The following is a 19,415-nucleotide window of genomic DNA, read 5'->3' on the forward strand; positions in this document are numbered from 1 at the left end:
CCGCGCCTGCCTGACCGCGCCTGCCACACCGCGCCTGCCTGACCGCGCCTGCCACACCGCGCCTGCCTGACCGCGCCTGCCTGACCGCGCCTGCCACACCGCGCCTGCCTGACCGTGCCTGCCACACCGCGCCTGCCTGACCGCGCCTGCCTGACCGCGCCTGCCACACCGCGCCTGCCTGACCGCGCCTGCTGAACGGCCCTGCCTGACCGCGCCTGCCTGACCGCGCCTGCCACACCGCGCCTGCCTGACCGCGCCTGCCTGACCGCGCCTGCCACACCGCGCCTGCCACACCGTGCCTGCCACACCGTGCCTGCCTGGACCGCGCCTCTGCCTGACCGTGCCTGCCACACCGCGCCTGCCACACCGTGCCTGGCACACCGCGCCTGCCACACCGTGCCTGCCTGACCGCGCCTGCCACACCGCGCCTGCCACACCGTGCCTGCCACACCGCGCCTGCCACACCGCGCCTGCCACACCGCGCCTGCCACACCGTGCCTGCCACACCGCGCCCTGCCTGACCGCGCCTGCCTGACCGCGCTGCCACACCGCCGCCTGCCACAACCCGGACCTGCCACCACCGTGCCTGCCTGACCGCGCCTGCCTGACCGTGCCTGCCACACCGCGCCTGCCACACCGTGCCTGCCTGCCACACCGTGCCTGCCACACTGCGCCTGCCACACCGTGCCTGCCACACCGCGCCTGCCACACTGCGCCTGCCTGACCGCGCCTGCCTGACCGCGCCTGCCACACCGCGCCTGCCACACCGCGCCTGCCACACCGCGCCTGCCACACCGCGCCTGCCACACCGTGCCTGCCACACCGCGCCTGCCACACCGCGCCTGCCACACCGCGCCTGCCTGACCGTGCCTGCCACACTGCGCCTGCCTGACCGTGCCTGCCACACCGCGACTGCCTGACCGTGCCTGCCTGACCGTGCCTGCCACACCGCGCCTGCCTGACCGTGCCTGCCACACTGCGCCTGCCTGACCGTGCCTGCCTGACCGTGCCTGCCACACCGCGCCTGCCTGACCGCGCCTGCCTGACCGCGCCTGCCACACCGCGCCTGCCACACCGCGCCTGCCACACCGCGCCTGCCACACCGCGCCTGCCTGACCGTGCCTGCCACACCGCGCCTGCCTGACCCGCGCCTGCCTGACCGCGCCTGCCACACCGCGCCTGCCACACCGTGCCTGCCACACCGTGCCTGCCTGACCGCGCCTGCCTGACCGTGCCTGCCACACCGCGCCTGCCACACCGTGCCTGCCACACCGCGCCTGCCACACCGTGCCTGCCTGACCGCGCCTGCCACACCGCGCCTGCCACACCGTGCCTGCCTGACCGTGCCTGCCACACCGCGCCTGCCACACCGCGCCTGCCACACCGCGCCTGCCCACACCGTGCCTGCCACACCGCGCCTGCCTGACCGCGCCTGCCACACCGCGCCTGCCACACCGCGCCTGCCACACCGTGCCTGCCACACCGTGCCTGCCTGACCGCGCCTGCCTGACCGTGCCTGCCACACCGCGCCTGCCACACCGTGCCTGCCTGCCACACCGTGCCTGCCACACCGCGCCTGCCACACCGTGCCTGCCACACCGCGCCTGCCACACTGCGCCTGCCTGACCGCGCCTGCCTGACCGCGCCTGCCACACCGCGCCTGCCACACCGTGCCTGCCACACCGCGCCTGCCTGCCACACCGCGCCTGCCACACCGCGCCTGCCTGCCACACCGCGCCTGCCACACCGCGCCTGCCACACCGCGCCTGCCTGACCGTGCCTGCCTGACCGTGCCTGCCACACTGCGCCTGCCTGACCGTGCCTGCCTGGCCGTGCCTGCCACACTGCGCCTGCCTGACCGTGCCTGCCTGGCCGTGCCTGCCACACTGCGCCTGCCTGACCGTGCCTGCCTGGCCGTGCCTGCCACACTGCGCCTGCCTGACCGTGCCTGCCTGGCCGTGCCTGCCACACTGCGCCTGCCTGACCGCTTCCTCAGAGATTGGGCTGCCATTTTGAAAGGTGCCCCGATCTCTAAGTGAGCTTGAGGGTTCCCCACACCGCACCCACCGGCAATGTCACACCCCCCCCCACGTACAGAGCCATCACCCCACATCATCAAAGTGTGGACGCCAAGCTATGGGGTACCCGGACCCTTCCCTCTTAAAGTCCTTCTTACAGACCAGCCCCCTTTCCTAGGATGTCCACCCTTCCAGTCCCCCACCCTCTCAGAGGCCCTTTCTTGCCGGCCCGCAAACCCCCAACCTTCAGACCCCCTCCATTTGCCTTTCATCACCATGGCCCCCTCAGGGCCTGACCCATGGCTGTGGCACACTGGCAGTGCTCCTGCCAGCTTGGCAGTGCCAAGGTGCCTTCTTTCCAGAAGGAGGCCCAGGGAACTACCTTGCATTGTTCCTGACCACCCAGGGGCCTCCGATGGTCTGGGAGACCCCACAGGGGAGTCGTTCCGCCTGCTCTATGTTTGTGTGGAACAGGACTGAACTTGGTGAGGCTGGGGACTCCCTGGTCTCCAGAGGCCGCTCGATCCTGGCTGAGCTCACTGAAGGTTTAAAACCTGCTGAAGCAAGCGGGGCTTGGCGTGGGCCGTACCCGTGCCAACTTAACTGGTGTCTCCCTTTCTGGCTCGTCCGGCTTTATCGCTCTCCAGGCCGGAAGAGACAGAAAGGGCAAACTATTAGGCAGTCGGACGCTTGCAGCACATGGGATGGAGAGCTGGTCATGGCAGCCAGTATGGTTCACAGGGAGACAGAGAGAGTGAGTGAGAGACAGAGAGTGAGTCAGAGACAGAGAGTGAAAGACTGAGAATGAGAGGTATAGCCGAAAATACTCCGATCTCCTATTCGTGGCCACACTCGCCACCGGGGCCTCATACAACAGCCTCACCCAACTGACAAACCCCTCCCCAAACCCAAACCTTCCCAGCACCTCCCACAAGTACCCCCACTCAACCCTATCAAAGGCCTTCTCCGCATCTAGCGCCACCACTTTCTCCGCCTCCCCTTCTACCGCCGGCATCATTATAACATTCAAAAGCCTCCGTATGTTAGTATTCAACTGCCTGCCTTTCACAAACCCCATTTGATCCTCGTGGATAACCTGCGGCACACAGTCCTCTATCCTCGTGGCTAAAATCTTCGGCAACAACTTGGCGTCCACATTTAACAGTGAGATCGGCCTGTATGACCCACACTGCAGGGGCTCCTTGTCCCGCTTAAGGATCAAGGAAATCAGTGCCCGAGACATCGTCGGAGGCAAAGCCGCTCCTTCCCCTGCCCCGCTGAAGGTCCTAACCAACAGTGGGCCCAGCAGGTCTGCATACATTTTATAGAATTCGACAAGGAACCCATCCGGCCCCGGCGCCTTCCCCGACTGCATGTTCCCTATCCCTTTGCCCAACTCCTCCAGCTCAACCGCCGCCCCCAGTCCCTCCACCTGCCCCTCCTCCACCCTCGGGAAACTCAGCCGGTCCAGAAAACGCCCCATCCCCCCCCCCCCCCCCCTCCTCCAGTGGGGGCTTGGACCGATACAGTTCCTCATAGAAGTCCCTGAAGACCCCATTGATGTCTACCCCCCTTCGCACCACATTTCCTCCCCGATCCTTAACTCCACCAATCTCCCTGGCCGCATCCCGCTTACGGAGCTGATGCGCCAGCATCCTGCTCGCCTTCTCCCCATATTCATACACCGCCCCCTGTGCCTTCCTCCACTGAGCTTCCGCCTTTCTGGTGGTCAGCAAGTCAAACTCAGCCTGGAGGACTACGCCGCTCCCTCAGCAATCCCTCCGCGGGGCCTCCGCGTATCTCCTGTCCACCCTCACCATCTCCCCTACCAATCTCTCCCTTTCTCTCTGCTCCCCTCTCTCCCTGTGGGCCCGAATGGAGATCAACTCCCCCCTAACCACCGCCTTCAGCGCCTCCCAGACCGTCCCCACTCGGACCTCCCCATTGTCATTGGCCTCCAGGTACCTCTCGATACATCCTCGAACCCGTCTCCCCTCACCTCCTCGTCCGCCAGCAGCCCCACCTCCAAGCGCCAAAGCGGGCGCTGGTCTCTCTCCTCCCCCAGCTCGAGGTCCACCCAGTGCGGGGCATGGTCGGAAATGGCTATCGCCGAATGCTCAGCATCCTCCACCCTCACAATCAGCGCCCTACTCATAACAAAGAAGTCGATCCGGGAATAGGCCTTATGCACATGGGAGAAGTATGAAAATTCCTTGGCCCTCGGCCTCGCAAACCTCCATGGATCCACCTCTCCCATCTGGTCCATAAACCCCCTCAGCACCTTAGCCGCCGCTGGCCTCCTCCCCGTCCTGGATCTGGATCGATCCAGTGGCGGATCCAGCACCGTGTTGAAACGCCCCCCCCCCCCATTATCAGCCCCCCCCCCCCCCCCCCCCCACCCCCCCATTATCAGACCCCCCCCGCCTCCAAATCTGGAATCCGGCCCAACATGCACCGCATGAAACCCGCATCATCCCAATTCGGGGTATATACATTGACCAACACCACCCGCTCCCCCTGCAGCTTGCCACTTGCCATCACATACAACCTACGGCCTCCTCATCAGTGCCCTCTAACGGTTCTCCAGATCTTCCACCTTCTCCTGAAGCCGCTTCTCAGCCCTCCCAACAAGGTCAGCTGCTCCTCCTACTCCCTCACCGTCTCCTTCACCTTCTGGATGGCCTGGCTTTGAGTCTTCAGCCTCAGCTCCACGCGGTCGATCCCCGCCTTTAGCGGGTCCTCCAGAGACTCCTTTCTCTGCTGAGTGAACAACTCATTCAAGAGGTCCACCAGCTGCTCGATCATCCATTGAGACGGTAGAGCTGACCTCTTGCCCTCCGCCATCTCCCCCTGTGTCACAGGAAAAATTTCTTGCTCCGACCGTTCCTTTTGACTCAAACCACTTGTGGTCCACGAGTCCATCCAGCGGTGGAATATACTCTTCCTCCACCACTCCTGCGTCTTTTCCCATCAAAACATCCACCCATTAATCGTAGAAAAGGACCAAAGAAATTGCACAAGTGGGCGACCATGGCTGGTTCCGCAACTGGAACTCAAACCCCTGTCTTCTAAAAAAATTTTTTTTCGAGTATCCAATTATTTTTTTCCAATTAAGGGGCAATTTAGCGTGGCCAATCCACCTAGCCTGCACATCTTCGGATTGTTGGGGTGAAACCCACGCAAACACAGGGAGAATGTGTAAACTCCACACGGACAGTGACCCAGAGCCGAGATCAAACCTGGGACCTTGGTGCCGTGAGGCAGCAGGGCTAACCACTGCGTCACCATGCAACCACCTTCTTTTAATAGATATTAAGGTAGATAAGTTTCCTGGGCCGGATGGGATTTACCCCAGAATACTGAGGGAAGCAAGGGAGGAAATTGCTGAGGCCTTGACTGACATCATAGAACATAGAACAGTACAGCACAGAACAGGCCCTTCGGCCCTCGATGTTGTGCCGAGCAATGATCACCCTACTTAAACCCACGTAACCCGTATACCCGTAACCCAACAATCCCCCTATTAACCTTACACTACGGGCAATTTAGCATGGCCAATCCACCTAACCCGCACATCTTTGGACTGTGGGAGGAAACCGGAGCACCCGGAGGAAACCCACGCACACACGGGGAGGACGTGCAGACTCCACACAGACAGTGACCCAGCCGGGAATCGAACCTGGGACCCTGGAGCTGTGAAGCATTGATGCTAACCACCATGCTACCGTGAGGCCCCAAACATCTTCCATCCTCATTGGCTACAGGTGAGATCCCAGAGGACTGGAGAATAGCTAATGTGGTACTGCTGTTTAAGAAAGGTAGCAAGGATAATCCAGGAAACTATAGGCCGGTGAGCCTCACGTTGGTAGTCGGTAAATTATTGGAGAGAATTCTCAGAGTCAGGATTTATACCCATTTTGAAACAAATGGACTCATTAGCGAGAGGCAGCATGGTTTTGTGAAGGGGAGATCGTGCTTCACTCGCTTGATGGAGTTTTTTGAGGAGGTGACAAAGATGATCGATGAGGGGAGGGCGGTGGATGTTGTTTACATGGACTTCAGTAAGGCCTTTGACAAGGTGCCTCATGGCAGACTGGTACAAAAGGTGAAGTCACAGACTCAGCCTAATGCAGCTAAAGGTGGCACATAGAGCCCACATAGAGCCCACTTAACAAGAATGTTGGAAAAGGTTATAAGAGATAGGGTTTATAATCATCTTGAAAAGAACAAGTTGATTAGCGATACTCAACACGGTTTTGTGAAGGGTAGGTCATGTCTCACAAACCTTATTGAGTTTTTTGAGAAGGTGACCAAACAGGTGGATCAGGGTAAAGCTGTTGATGTGGTGTATATGGATTTCAGTAAGGCGTTTGATAAGGTTCCCCACGGTAGGCTATTGCAGAAAATAAGGAAGTATGGAATTGAAGGTGATTTAGCGGTTTGGATCAGTAATTGGCTAGCTGAAAGAAGACAGAGGGTGGTGGTTGATGGCAAATGTTCATCCTGGAGTTCAGTTACTAGTGGTGTACCGCAAGGATCTGTTTTGGGGCCACTGCTGTTTGTCATTTTTATAAATGACCTGGAAGAGGGTGTAGAAGGATGGGTTAGTAAATTTGCAGATGACACGAAGGTCGGTGGAGTTGTGGATAGTGCTGAAGGATGTTATAGGATACAGAGGGACATAGATAAGCTGCAGAGCTGGGCTGAGAGGTGGCAGATGGAGTTTAATGCGGAAAAGTGTGAGGTGGTTCACTTTGGAAGGAGTAACAGGAATGCAGAGTACTGGGCTAATGGCAAGATTCTTGGTAGTGTAGATGAACAGAGAGATCTCGGCATCCAGGTACATAAATCCCTGAAAGTTGCCACCCAGGTTAATAGGGCTGTTAAGAAGGCATATGGTGTGCTAGCCTTTATAAGCAGGGGGATTGAGTTTCGGAACCACAAGGTCATGCTGCAGCTGTACATAACTCTGGTGCGGCCACACCTGGAGTACTGCGTGCAGTTCTGGTCACCACATTATAGGAAGGATGTGGAAGCTTTGGAAAGGGTTCAGAGGAGATTTACTAGGATGTTGCCTGGTATGGAGGGAAGGTCTTACGAGGAAAGGCTCAGGGAATTGAGGTTGTTTTCGTTAGAGAGGAGAAGGCTGAGAGGTGACTTAATAGAGACATATAAGATAGTCAGAGGGTTAGATAGGGTGGACAGTGAGAGTCTTTTTCCTCGGATGGTGATGACCAACACGAGGGGACATAGCTTTAAATTGAGGGGTGAGAGATACAGGACAGATGTCAGAGGCAGTTTCTTTACTCAGAGAGTAGTAGGGGTGTGGAACGCCCTGCCTGCAATAGTAGTAGACTCGCCAACTTTAAGGGCATTTAAGTGGTCACTGGATAGACATATGGATGAAAATGGAATAGTGTAGGTCAGATAGGCTTCAGATGGTTTCACAGGTCGGCGCAACATCGAGGGCCGAAGGGCCCGTACTGCGCTGTAGTGTTCTATGTTCTATGTTCTAACCCGAATCAGTAGGTTTTTCCCGGCGGTGGAGGACTGATATGAATGGTGCCAAGGAGGCCCGGCCAACCACACCCCCATGTTCTGGTCTTGCCCCAGACTTGCTGGGTACTGAACAGCCTTCTTCGAGGCTATGTCCAAAGTGGTGGGGATGAGGGTGGAGCCATGCCCTAAAGTGGAGGTCTTCGGGGTATCAGACCAGCCAGATCTATTCCTGGGGAGGAGGGCGGACGCCCTTGCCTTTGTCTCCCTGATCGCCCGCCGTAGAATCCTGCTCAAATTGGCGATCAGCAGCACCGCCCAAAGCTGCAGACTGGCTGTCCGACCTCTCAGAATCTCTCCAAATGGAGAGAATCAAATTGGCCATCCGAGGGTCGGAAGAGGGTTTCCACAAAACATGGGAGCCATTCACCTGACTGTTCCCAGACCTGTTTGTAGCCAGAAACCAAACAAACAAATAAACAATTATCCAGGAGCCAGGGGAAAGCAGCGAAGACATCATAGAAGAGAGGGAAGGGAGGGAGGACCTGGCGGAGGGTTGGGGGGGGGGGGGGGGGGGCACAAGAGGAAGTAGCCAAACCCAGCAGGAAAGAAGGGGGGGGGGAGTAGCAGAGAAGAAGGGGGTGGGAAGGAAGGGGGAGGGGTGGGGGAGAAGGGTGGTGTGGAGGGGGGGGGGAAAGGGGGAGTGAAGGGGGAGGGGGAAAGGGGGGAGTGAAGGGAAGGAGGAAAGGGGTGATGTGAAGGGGAGGGGGGAAAGGGTGGTGTGAAGGGGAGGGGGAAAGGGGGGAGTGAAGGGAGGGGGAAAAGGGTGGTGTGAAGTGGAGGGGGGAAAGGGGGGACTGAAGGGGAGGGGGAAAGGGGGAGTGAAGGGGAATGGGGTGAAGGGGAGGGGGGAAAGGGGGGAGTGAAGGGGAGGGGGAAAGGGGGGAGTGAAGGGGAGGGGAGAAAGGGGGGAGTGAAGGGGAGGGGGTAAGGGGGGTGAAGGGGAGGGGGGGTGAAGGGGAGGGGGGAAAGGGGGAGTGAAGGGGGAAAATGGTGATGTGAAGGGGAGGGGGAAAGCGGGGAGTAAAGGGGAGGGGGGAAAGGGGGGAGTGAAGGGGAGGGGGAAGGGGGTGAAGGGGGATGAAGTGGAGGGGGAAGGGGGTGAAGGGGGATGAAGGGGAGGGGGGAAGGGGGAGTGAAGGGGCAAAGGGTGATGTGAAGGGGAGGGGGGAAGGGGGAGTGAAGAGGAGGGGGGAAAGGGGGAGTGAAGGGGAGGGGGGAAGGGGGGTGAAGAGGAGGGGGGAAAGGGGGGAGTGAAGGGGAGGGGGAAGGGGGGGTGAAGGGGAGGGGGAAAGGGGGAGTGAAGGGGAAAAGGGTGATGTGAAGGGGAGGGGGTAAGGGGGAGTGAAGGGGAGGGGGGAAAGGGGGGAGTGAAGGGGAGGGGGTAAGGGGGGTGAAGGGGAGGGGGGTGAAGGGGAGGGGGGAAAGGGGGAGTGAAGGGGAGGGGGAAAGGGGGGTGAAGGGGAAGGGGGAAAGGGGGAGTGAAGGGGGAAAATGGTGATGTGAAGGGGAGGGGGAAAGCGGGGAGTAAAGGGGAGGGGGGAAAGGGGGGAGTGAAGGGGAGGGGGAAGGGGGTGAAGGGGGATGAAGTGGAGGGGGAAGGGGGTGAAGGGGGATGAAGGGGAGTGGGGAAGGGGGAGTGAAGGGGGCAAAGGGTGATGTGAAGGGGAGGGGGGAAGGGGGAGTGAAGGGGAGGGGGAAAGGGGGAGTGAAGGGGAGGGGGAAGGGGGGTGAAGAGGAGGGGGGAAAGGGGGGAGTGAAGGGGAGGGGGAAGGGGGGTGAAGGGGAGGGGGAAAGGGGGAGTGAAGGGGAAAAGGGTGATGTGAAGGGGAGGGGGTAAGGGGGAGTGAAGGGGAGGGGGGAAAGTGGGGAGTGAAGGGGAGGGGGAAGGGGGTGAAGGGGAGGGGGAAAAGGGGAGTGAAGGGGCAAAGGGTGATGTGAAGGGGAGGGGGGAAAGGGGGAGTGAAGGGGAGGGGGGAAGGGGGGTGAAGGGGAGGGGGGAAAGGGGGAGTGAAGGGGGCAAAATGTGATGTGAAGGGGAGGGGGGAAGGGGAGTGAAGGGGAGGGGGGAAAGGGGGAGTGAAGGGGAAGGGGGGGTGAAGGGGAGGGGGAAAGGGGAGAGTGAAGGGGAAGGGGGGTGAAGGGGAGGGGGAAAGGGGGGAGTGATGGGAGGGGGGAAGGGGGGAGTGAAGGGGAGGGGGAAAGGGGGAGTGAAGGGGAGGGGGGAAAGGGGGAGTGAAGGGGAGGGGGAAAGGGGGAGTGAAGGGGATGGGGGAAAGGGGAGAGTGAAAGGGAGGGGGAAAAGGGGAGGGGGAAAAGGGGGAGTGAAGGGGAGGGGGAAAAGGGGGAAGTGAAGGGGAGGGGGAAAAGGGGAAAGTGAAGGGGAGGGGGAAAAGGGGGAAGTGAAGGGGAGGGGGAAAAGGGGGAAGTGAAGGGGAGGGGGAAAGGGGGAGGGGGAAAGGGAGTGAAGTGGGAGGGGAAAGGGTGGGTGAAGGGGAGGTGAAGGGGAGGGGCAAAAAGGGGGGAGTGAAGGGGAGGGGGAAAGGGGGGAGTGAAGGGGGAGGGGGAAAAGGGAGTGAAGTGGGAGGGGGAAAAGGGAGTGAAGTGGGAGGGGGAAAGGGGGAGTGAAGGGGAGGGGCAAAAAGGGGGGAGTGAAGGGGGAGGGGGAAAACAGGTGAGTGAAGGGGGGAGGGGTAGGGGGTTGGATTGTTTATTGTCACATGTACCAAGTTACAGTGAAAAGTATTTTTCTGCGAGCAGCTCAACAGATGATTAAGGATATGAAAAGAAAAGAAAAGAAAATACTTAATAGGGCAACACAAGGAAAACGACCACAAAAAGCACGGCAAGGCGAAAGACTGAAAGAAAGAACGGGAAGGAGGAACGAATGGCCGATGTTAATGCAAATGGACAAAAATATAAAATAAAAAAATGACCAAAAGATGTAAATATTATTCGGCCACGACCCAGGTGCCCCTTCCACCCAGTTTTGTTTTGTAAAAACAAGAGAAGGTGGTGTTCCACAGGGATCGGTGCTGGGTCCTCTGTTGTTTGTAGTATACATAAACGATTTGGAGGGAAATGTAGCCTGTCTGATTAGTAAGTTTGTGGATGACACCAAGGTTGGTGGAGTGGCAGATAGTGTGGAGGATTGTCAGAGGTTACAGCAGGACGTAGATAGGTTGGAGACTTGGGCAGAGAAATGGCAAATGGCGTTCAATCCGGACAAATGTGAAGTAATGCATTTTGGTGGGTCCAACAAAGAGGGGAAATATACCGTAAATGGCAAAACTCTGAGGAATATAGGAAGTCAGAGAGATCTGGGCATGCAGGTCCGCAGATAGAACATAGAACATAGAACAGTACAGCACAGAACAGGCCCTTCGGCCCTCAATGTTGTGCCGAGCCATGATCACCCTACTCAAACCCACGTATCCACCCTATACCCGTAACCCAACAACCCCCCCTTAACCTTACTTTTATTAGGACACGACGGGCAATTTAGCATGGCCAATCCACCTAACCCGCACATCTTTGGACTGTGGGAGGAAACCGGAGCACCCGGAGGAAACCCACGCACACAGGGGGAGGACGTGCAGACTCCACACAGACAGTGACCCAGCCGGGAATCGAACCTGGGACCCTGGAGCTGTGAAGCATTTATGCTAACCACCATGCTACCCTGCTGCCCCATCTTTGAAGGCAGCAACACAAGTGGACAAGGTAGTCAAGAAAGCGTGCGGAATGCTTGCATTCATTTGACAGGGCATTGAGTATAAAAACTGGCAAATCATGCTACAGTTGTATAGAACCTTGGTAAGGACGCACTTGGAATATTGCGCACAATTCTGGTTGCCACAGAGAGGGTACATGTGGGCAATGTGGTCGATTTAATATATCTGGATTCTCAAAAGGTTGTCGGTAAGGTATTATGTAGGACTTTAGCATTTATTGCCCATCCCTAATTTCCCTTCAACTGAGTGGTTTGCCAAGCCATTTCAGAGGGCGGTTAAGAGTAAACTAGATTGTTGTGTGTGGGCTGGGACCGGGTAAGCCAGGACATGAAGGCCAGACCAGATAATGATGGTAGATTACATTCCCTAAGGGAGACATTAGTGAACCAGATGGGTTTTACGACAATCAATGATAGATTTCATGGTTATCATTGGACTTTTAATTCCAGATTCTAATTGAAGTTAAATCAAGTGGTGAGGTTTCAGGAGAAATGGGAGGAGGAATTGGTGGGGGAGTGGGGGAGTGGGGGGGGGGGGGGGGCTGGGGGAGAGGATGGGGAGTGTGGGGTGAGGCGATGCACAGGGTGAATTCGACCTCCTCATGTGCGAGGATGAGGTTGATACAGTTTAAGGTGGTGCATAGGGTGCACATGACTCGGGCGAGGATGAATGGGTTCTTCCAGGGAGTGGCAGTCAAGTGTGAGAAGTGTGGGCGAGGGCCAGCGAACTACTTACATATGTTCTGGGGGGGGGTTATGAGAAGTTGGAGAGGTACTGGGAGGGAGTGTTCAGGACGCTAGCAAAGATTGTGGGGGTAGAGGTTCGGGTTGGTCCCAATGTGGCGATTTTTGCGGTGTTGGAAAATGCTGATGGAGGGGAGGAAGGCCGATGCGGTGGCTTTCGCCTCTCTAGTTTCCCGGTGAGGGATTTTGCTGGAATGGTGTTCGACAACGCCACGGGGGTGGCGGCCTGGCTGGGCGACCTATACCACTTCCTCCAGTTGGAGAAGACTAAGTTTGAATTGAGGGAATCAGCGGAGGGCTTTGAGACACCGCGGGGACTGTTCATGACCATATTTGAGGAACTGTCCGTCGTGGGGGGGGGACAAAGGGTGAAAAGGGGGAAAAAAAACAAGTGTAAATTAAATTGTAAGAAAGGGAGAATGTTCTCTGGCTTATTTATGTTTTTGTACTTTAGAATATTATGGAATAAAATACATTTCAAAAGAAAAATTCAAATGACCATATCTGCCATGGTGGGATTTGAACCGGGGACCCAGAGCATTGCCCTGGGTCTCTGAATCACCAGTCCAGTGACAACACCACTGCACCACCATCTCCTGCTCAGTACCTCTGCAATTTGTACCCAAGGTATCCTTGGATGTATTTCCTCTGGTCCTGGTACAGTATCCACTTTAGCCAATGCTCACCTGAGCCATTACAAACTGGGAAAGGACATCTGGGTCCTCCAAAAACAGAATTAACTGATTCAAATTCCTCCCCCTCGCCACCCACCCACCCACCCACCCACCCACCCAACTCACCCCACTGGCTGAATTAAGTTTCAAAGGAAAGACAAAGGATGAGACAGTTTACGTTCGGTTCACTTTTGTTCTCTGTATTTTTTTTCCCTCATAGCAACAAGATTGTACAGTGGTTTTCAATAGAAAATGATAAAGTTATAGAGATTTACAGATAGAAAAAAAAAGGAGGCACAATGAATCGCCATCAAGCTTTTGTTTGGCAATAAATAGATTGATGATTGATGGCTTTGCGCTAAGAATTAGTGATGTGGGTGTTAAATTATTCATCATCATCGTCGTCGTCATCGTCGTCGTCGTCATCATCGTCATCGTCATCATCGTCGTCGTCATCGTCATCATCATCATCATCATCATCGTCATCATCGTCGTCGTCATCATCATCATCATCATCATCATCATCATCGTCATCATCATCCTCTGTATTGATCTCACCAGAAAGAACATCCTCAATCCAATCTTCCAACTCGTCGGCACTTGGCAAGTCATCGTCATCCATGTCTAACCAGATGCTGTCTGCCTGCAGGACGGACAGAGGGAGAGATGGACAGTCACCCCAGGAAGCAGCAAGGAATTCAATCCCTGATATCTCTGTCAAAATCTCTAATTCTGATTTGAATTTGCAGATTCTTTATCTTCAACTCTGGATCCAATTTCTAATCTCTGATTCCAGTATTTAATTCCGGATTCAAATCTGCATCCCACAATCTAAATTTTCAGTCCTGAATTTAAATTCTGATCTCAGATTCTTAATCTTTGATTCCAAATTCAATTCCTAATCTCAGATTCTTAAACTTCAATTCAGAATTCAATTCCTAACCTTACATTCTTAACCACCAATTCTGAATTTGGATCCTAATCTCATATTCTTAATATAAATTCAGAATTCAATTTCTAATCTCATATTCATAATATGCACTTCTGAATGTGGCGACTAGAGGATTTTCAGAGTGACCGTCATTGCAGTGTTAATGTAAACCTACTTGTGACAATAGTAAATATTATTATTAATCTCAGATTCTTAATCTTCAATTCTGAATGTAGTTTCTAATCACAGATTCTTAATCTTCAATTCTGAGTGCAGCAGTTCCTAATCTCAGATTGTACTTTTTAAAAATATTATTATTCAAATCGGACATAAATAACAACATCCAAACAATTATTCAATAACACAATAAACAAAATACAATTCTCCTAATTTGAGATGTTTTTGCTTTTTCCGTTAAACCTTTCCCTTCTTCCCTCCCCATCTTCCCTTACCTGCTGCCAACAAACAGATCTGTAAATAGAGACAAGAACAGCTTCCATCTCGTCCAGAAGCCCACCTGAGCCATGAAGGGAAAACCTAATTTTCTCACATTTAAGGAATTCCGCAACATCCCACAACCATCACCTTTGGCGTTATCTTCTGACTTCCATTCCAATAAAATCCACCTACGGGCAATCAATGTGGCAAAGGCCACCACATCGGCCCCTTTCCCTGCTATTAGTCCTGGTACTTCTGACACTTCAAGAATTGCCTCAAGAGGTCCCGGTAATATTTCCACCTCCACCATTTTCATTAGTATTTTACTTACCGAGAGCCAGAATCCCAACTGATTGTGGACATGCCCAGATGTGGACATGGTCCTCCTTTACACTCTCACATTTATCGTCTACCTCTGTGAAGAATCTGCTCATTTGCTCCTGTACCATATGGGCCCCTCTGTACTACCTTGAATTGTATCAAGCTCATCCGAGCACATGAAGATGTAGCATTGACCCTGTGCATAATCTCACTCCATAGCCCCCATTCCAACTCCAAATCCAACTCTTCCACTTTTATCTCTTGAATTGGTGCTTTCTTTGTGCCCATCAGCCATGTATAAATGTTAGTAATTCTCCCATCCCCCAACTCATCTGGTAAGAGTAATTTATTGTGGAGGTTGTTATCTGGTAGTTGAGGGAAAGAGAGCAAATCCTTTTTCACCAAATTTTGTGTTTCTCCCTCAATTCGCCAAATTTGGCAAACCTACCTTCTAAGAACAAGTCTTTCATCCATTTCGACCCCACTTTACGCCATGGTAAATGTTGCCTCCAATCCTGCTGGGGTGAATCGGTGGTCCCCATAAATAGCGGCTAGCACTGACATGTTTCCCAAACCAAAATGCCATCTCAACTGGCTCCAGATCTTGAAGGAAGATGCCACAACCGGACTTTCTGTAAACGTTCCCGGGGTAAATGGGAGTGGAGTAGCAGCTGAAGCCTTCAAGCTAGCCCCGTTACACGATGCTTCCTCCACCTGTAACCATTCCACTTCTTCCTCTCCCCACCATTGCTGAAGCTTCTCTATATTCGCCGTCCAATAATGATACAAGAGATTGTGGAACGCCAGCCCTCCCACCTGCCAATTCCTTTGTAAAAACACCCACCATATTCGTGGCATTTTCCCAGTCCATATAAAATCCAAAATTATTATATTCATATTCTTAATCTTCAATTCTGAATTCAGTCCCTAATAATCTCAGATGAATTGTCAATCCTGAATTCAATTCATTAATCATCATGATTCTGAATCATCAATTCTGAATTCAATTTTTAATCTCAGATTCTTAATCTTCAATTATGATTTCAGTTCCTAATCACAGATTTTCGGTTTTAAATTCTTAATTCAATTTCTAATCTCAGGTTATTAATATTCAATTCTGAATTCGATTTCTAATCTCAGATTCTTCATCTTCAATACTGAATGCAGTTACTAATCTCAGATTCTTAATCTTCAATTTTGAATTTAATTCCTGACCTCAGATTATCAATCGTAAATTCTGAAATCAATTCCTAATTTTTACATAGAATTTACAGTGCAGAAGGAGGCCATTCGGCCCATCGAATCAGCACTGGCTCTTGGAAAGAGCACCCTACCCAAGGTCAACACCTCCACCCTATCCCCATAACCCAGTAACCCCACCTAACACTAAGGGCAATTTTGGACACTAAGGGCCACGTGGATCATGGCCAATCCACCTAACCTGCACATCTTTGGACTGTGGGAGGAAACGGGAGCACCCGGGGGAAACCCACGCACACACGGGGAGGATGTGCAGACTCCGCACAGACAGTGACCCAAGCCGGAATCGAACCTGGGACCCTGGAGCTGTGAAGCAATTATGCTATCCTCCATGCTACCGTGCTGCCCTGACGCTGTGAATATCAGATTCTTAATCACCAATTTGGAATTCAGTCCATAATCACAGATTTGTGATCTTCAATTCTTAATTTAATTTATAATCTCAGATTCTTAATCTTCAAAATAATAATATAATAATCTTTATTGTCACAAGTAGGCTTAAATTAACACTGCAATGAAGTTACTGTGAAAATCTCCTAGTCGCCACATTCCAGCGCCTGTTCGGGTACACAGAGGGAGAATTCAGAATGTCCAATTCACCCAACAGCACGTCCTTCAGGACTTAGAACATAGAACATAGAACATAGAACGATACAGCGCAGTACAGGCCGTTCGGCCCTCGATGTTGCACCGACATGGAAAAAACTAAAGGCCATCTAACCTACACTATGCCCTTATCATCCATATGCTTATCCAATAAATTTTTAAATGCCCTCAATGTTGGCGAGTTCACTTCTGTTGCAGGTAGGGCATTCCACGGCCTCACCACTCTTTGCGTAAAAAACCCACCTCTGACCTCTGTCCTATATCTATTATCCCTCAATTTAAGGCTATGTCCCCTCGTGCAAGCCACCTCCATCCGCGGGAGAAGGCTCTCGCTGTCCATCCTATCTAACCCTCTGATCATTTTGTATGCCTCTATTAAGTCACCTCTTAACCTTCTTCTCTCTAACGAAAACAACCTCAAGTCCATCAGCCTTTCCTCATAAGATTTTCCCTCCATACCAGGCAACATCCTGGTAAATCTCCTCTGCACCTGTTCCAAAGCTTCCACGTCCTTCCTATAATGAGGCGGCCAGAACTGCATGCAATACTCCATGTGGGAGGAAACCGGAGCACCCGGAGGAAACCCACGCAGACACGGGGAGAATGTGCAGACTCTCCACAGACAGACAGTGACCCAGCCGGGAATCGAACCCGAGTTTCTGGCGCTGTGAAGCAAAAGTTCTAACCATTATGCTACCGTGTTGCCCAGAATTCAATTCTGAATTATAAACCTAAGTTCCTTGAATTCAACGTCTGAAACATGGGGCTGGATTCTCCGACCCGCCCGCCGGGGGGGCGACATGAATCCTGCCCCCGCCGTCTCCCGAAGTCTCCGGCACCAGAGATTCGGCGGGGGCGGGAATCACGTCCGTGTCTGTCGGCGGCCCCCCCCCCCCCCCCCCCCCCCCTCCCCGGCGATTCTCCGGCCCGCGACGGGCCGAAGTCCCGCTGCTGTAATGCCGGTCCCGCTGGCATGAATCAAAACACCTCCCTTACCGGCGGACTGGCGGCGCGGGCGGGCTCCGGGGTCCTGGGGGGGGGGGGGGGGCGGGGCGATCTAGCCCCGGGGGGTGCCCCCACTGTGACCTGGCCCGTGATCGGGGCCCACCGATCCGCGGGCGGGCCTGTGCCGTGGGGGCACTCTCTTCCTTCCGTGTTGGCCATAGTCTCCACCATGGCTGACGCGGAGGTGACCCCTCCCCGCGCATGTGTGGGGATGACGTCAGCAGCCGCTGATGCTCCGGCGCATGCGGGGACTTCCGCCGGCCGGCGAAGTCCCTTCGGCCCTTGGCTGGCATAGCACCACTGGCGGGCGGGAACCACTCCAGCGCGGGCCTAGCCCCTCAAGGTGAGGGCTTGGCCTTGGCCCCTAAAGGTGCGGAGAAATCCGCACCTTTGGGGCGGCCCGACGCTGGAGTGGTTCACGCCACTCCATCCCGCAGGGACCCCCCCCGCCCCGCCGAGTAGGGGAGAATCCCGGCCCATGATTCTCAACCAATTTCTAATGAATCCAAAATTCAATCTGAAACCACTCACTCTCAATCTCTTGCCCCGAACTCCCCCAACCCCACTGCACCCTATTCCACATCTCCTCTACCCCATTCCTATCACATCACACTCTTCCCAGATTCCTGCTGCTGGAATGTGTCATCACAACTCCTTTTAATTCTCAGATTCTGACCCACATTCCGAATTGGGAGAGACTTACATCTGTGACATTGACCACCCCGATCTGGGGTTCTGAGAGATCGATACCGAACGTCTTCTCCCAGTAAGGGTTCAACTGTGGAGGAAGGAATTACAGTCAGTTCAGTCTGTGGATTCAATTGGTTGTGTGGCGTTCTGGCATAACCATCAATTCTTGGCATTTGGGTTGCGCGTTTGAGGTGGTGGGGAGGAATAGGAGCATTGACAGCTGGTGAAAGATTGGCTGAGCTGTTCAACTAATTACACCCCCTGAATGGGAGAGACGAGGGTTTAGACTACTGGCTATACAGACCCCTGTCCCTGAATGGGATAATCCAGGGTTAGATGACTGGATACAGACCCCTGTCCCTGAATGGGAGAGCCCAGGGTTTAGACGACTGGATACAGACCCCTGTCCCTGAATGGGATAATCCAGGGTTTAGATGACTGGATATACAGACCCTTGTCCCTGAATGGGATAATCCAGGGTTTAGATGACTGGATATACAGACCCCTGTCCCTGAATGGGACAGCCCAGGGTTTAGACTACTGGCTATACAGACCCCTGTCCCTGAATGGGAGAGCCCAGGGTTTAGACGACTGGATATACAGACCCCTATCCCTGAATGGGATAGTCCGAAGCTTTAGACTACTGGATTTACAGACCCCTGTCCCTGAATGGGATAATCCAGGGTTTAGACTACTGGATTTACAGACCCCTGTCCCTGAATGGGATAATCCAGCGTTTATATGACTGGATATACAGACCCCTGTCCCTGAATGGGATAATCCAGGGTTTAGACGACTGGATATACAGACCCCTGTCCCTGAATGGGAGAGCCCAGGGTTTAGACGACTGGATATACAGACCCCTGTCCCTGAATGGGATAATCCAGGGTTTAGACGACTGGATATACGGACCCCTGTCCCTGAATGGGAGAGCCCAGGGTTTAGACGACTGGATATACGGACCCCTGTCCCTGAATGGGATAGTCCGAAGCTTTAGACTACTGGATTTACAGACTTCTGTCCCTGAATGGGATAATCCAGGGTTTATATGACTGGATGTACAGACCCCTGTCCCTGAATGGGATAATCCAGGGTTTAGACGACTGGATATACAGACCCCTGTCCCTGAATGGGATAATCCAGGGTTTAGACGACTGGATATACAGACCCCTGTCCCTGAATGGGGGAGCCCAGGGTTTAGACTACTGGATATACAGACCCCTGTCCCTGAATGGGAGAGCCCAGGGTTTAGATGACTGGATATACAGACCCCTGTCCCTGAATGGGATAGTCCAGGGTTTAGATGACTGGATATACAGACCCCTGTCCCTGAATGGGATAATCCAGGGTTTAGACTACTGGATATACAGACCCCTGTCCCTGAATGGGAGAGCCCAGGGTTTAGACGACTGGATATACAGACCCTTGTCCCTGAATGG

At 54.1% G+C, this 19,415-nt stretch overlaps 1 protein-coding gene across 1 annotated transcript in view; it reads right to left on the minus strand.

Annotated features, from left to right (window-relative positions):
* Positions 1-12,904: 12,904 nt before the first annotated feature.
* The window catches only part of LOC119967975 (calsequestrin-1-like), a 122,904-nt gene continuing 116,393 nt past the window's right edge, over positions 12,905-19,415 (minus strand). The window contains exons 10-11 of the mRNA XM_038801077.1: positions 17,990-18,064; positions 12,905-13,368 (exon numbers count right to left, since the gene is read on the minus strand). Coding sequence (XP_038657005.1) covers positions 13,111-13,368; positions 17,990-18,064 — 333 coding nt within the window. The 3' untranslated portion in view covers positions 12,905-13,110. The remainder of the gene's footprint in view (positions 13,369-17,989; positions 18,065-19,415) is intronic.

The sequence above is a fragment of the Scyliorhinus canicula genome, chromosome 6 (assembly GCF_902713615.1).
Source record: "Scyliorhinus canicula chromosome 6, sScyCan1.1, whole genome shotgun sequence".
In the NCBI taxonomy this organism is placed as follows: Eukaryota; Metazoa; Chordata; class Chondrichthyes; order Carcharhiniformes; family Scyliorhinidae; genus Scyliorhinus; species Scyliorhinus canicula.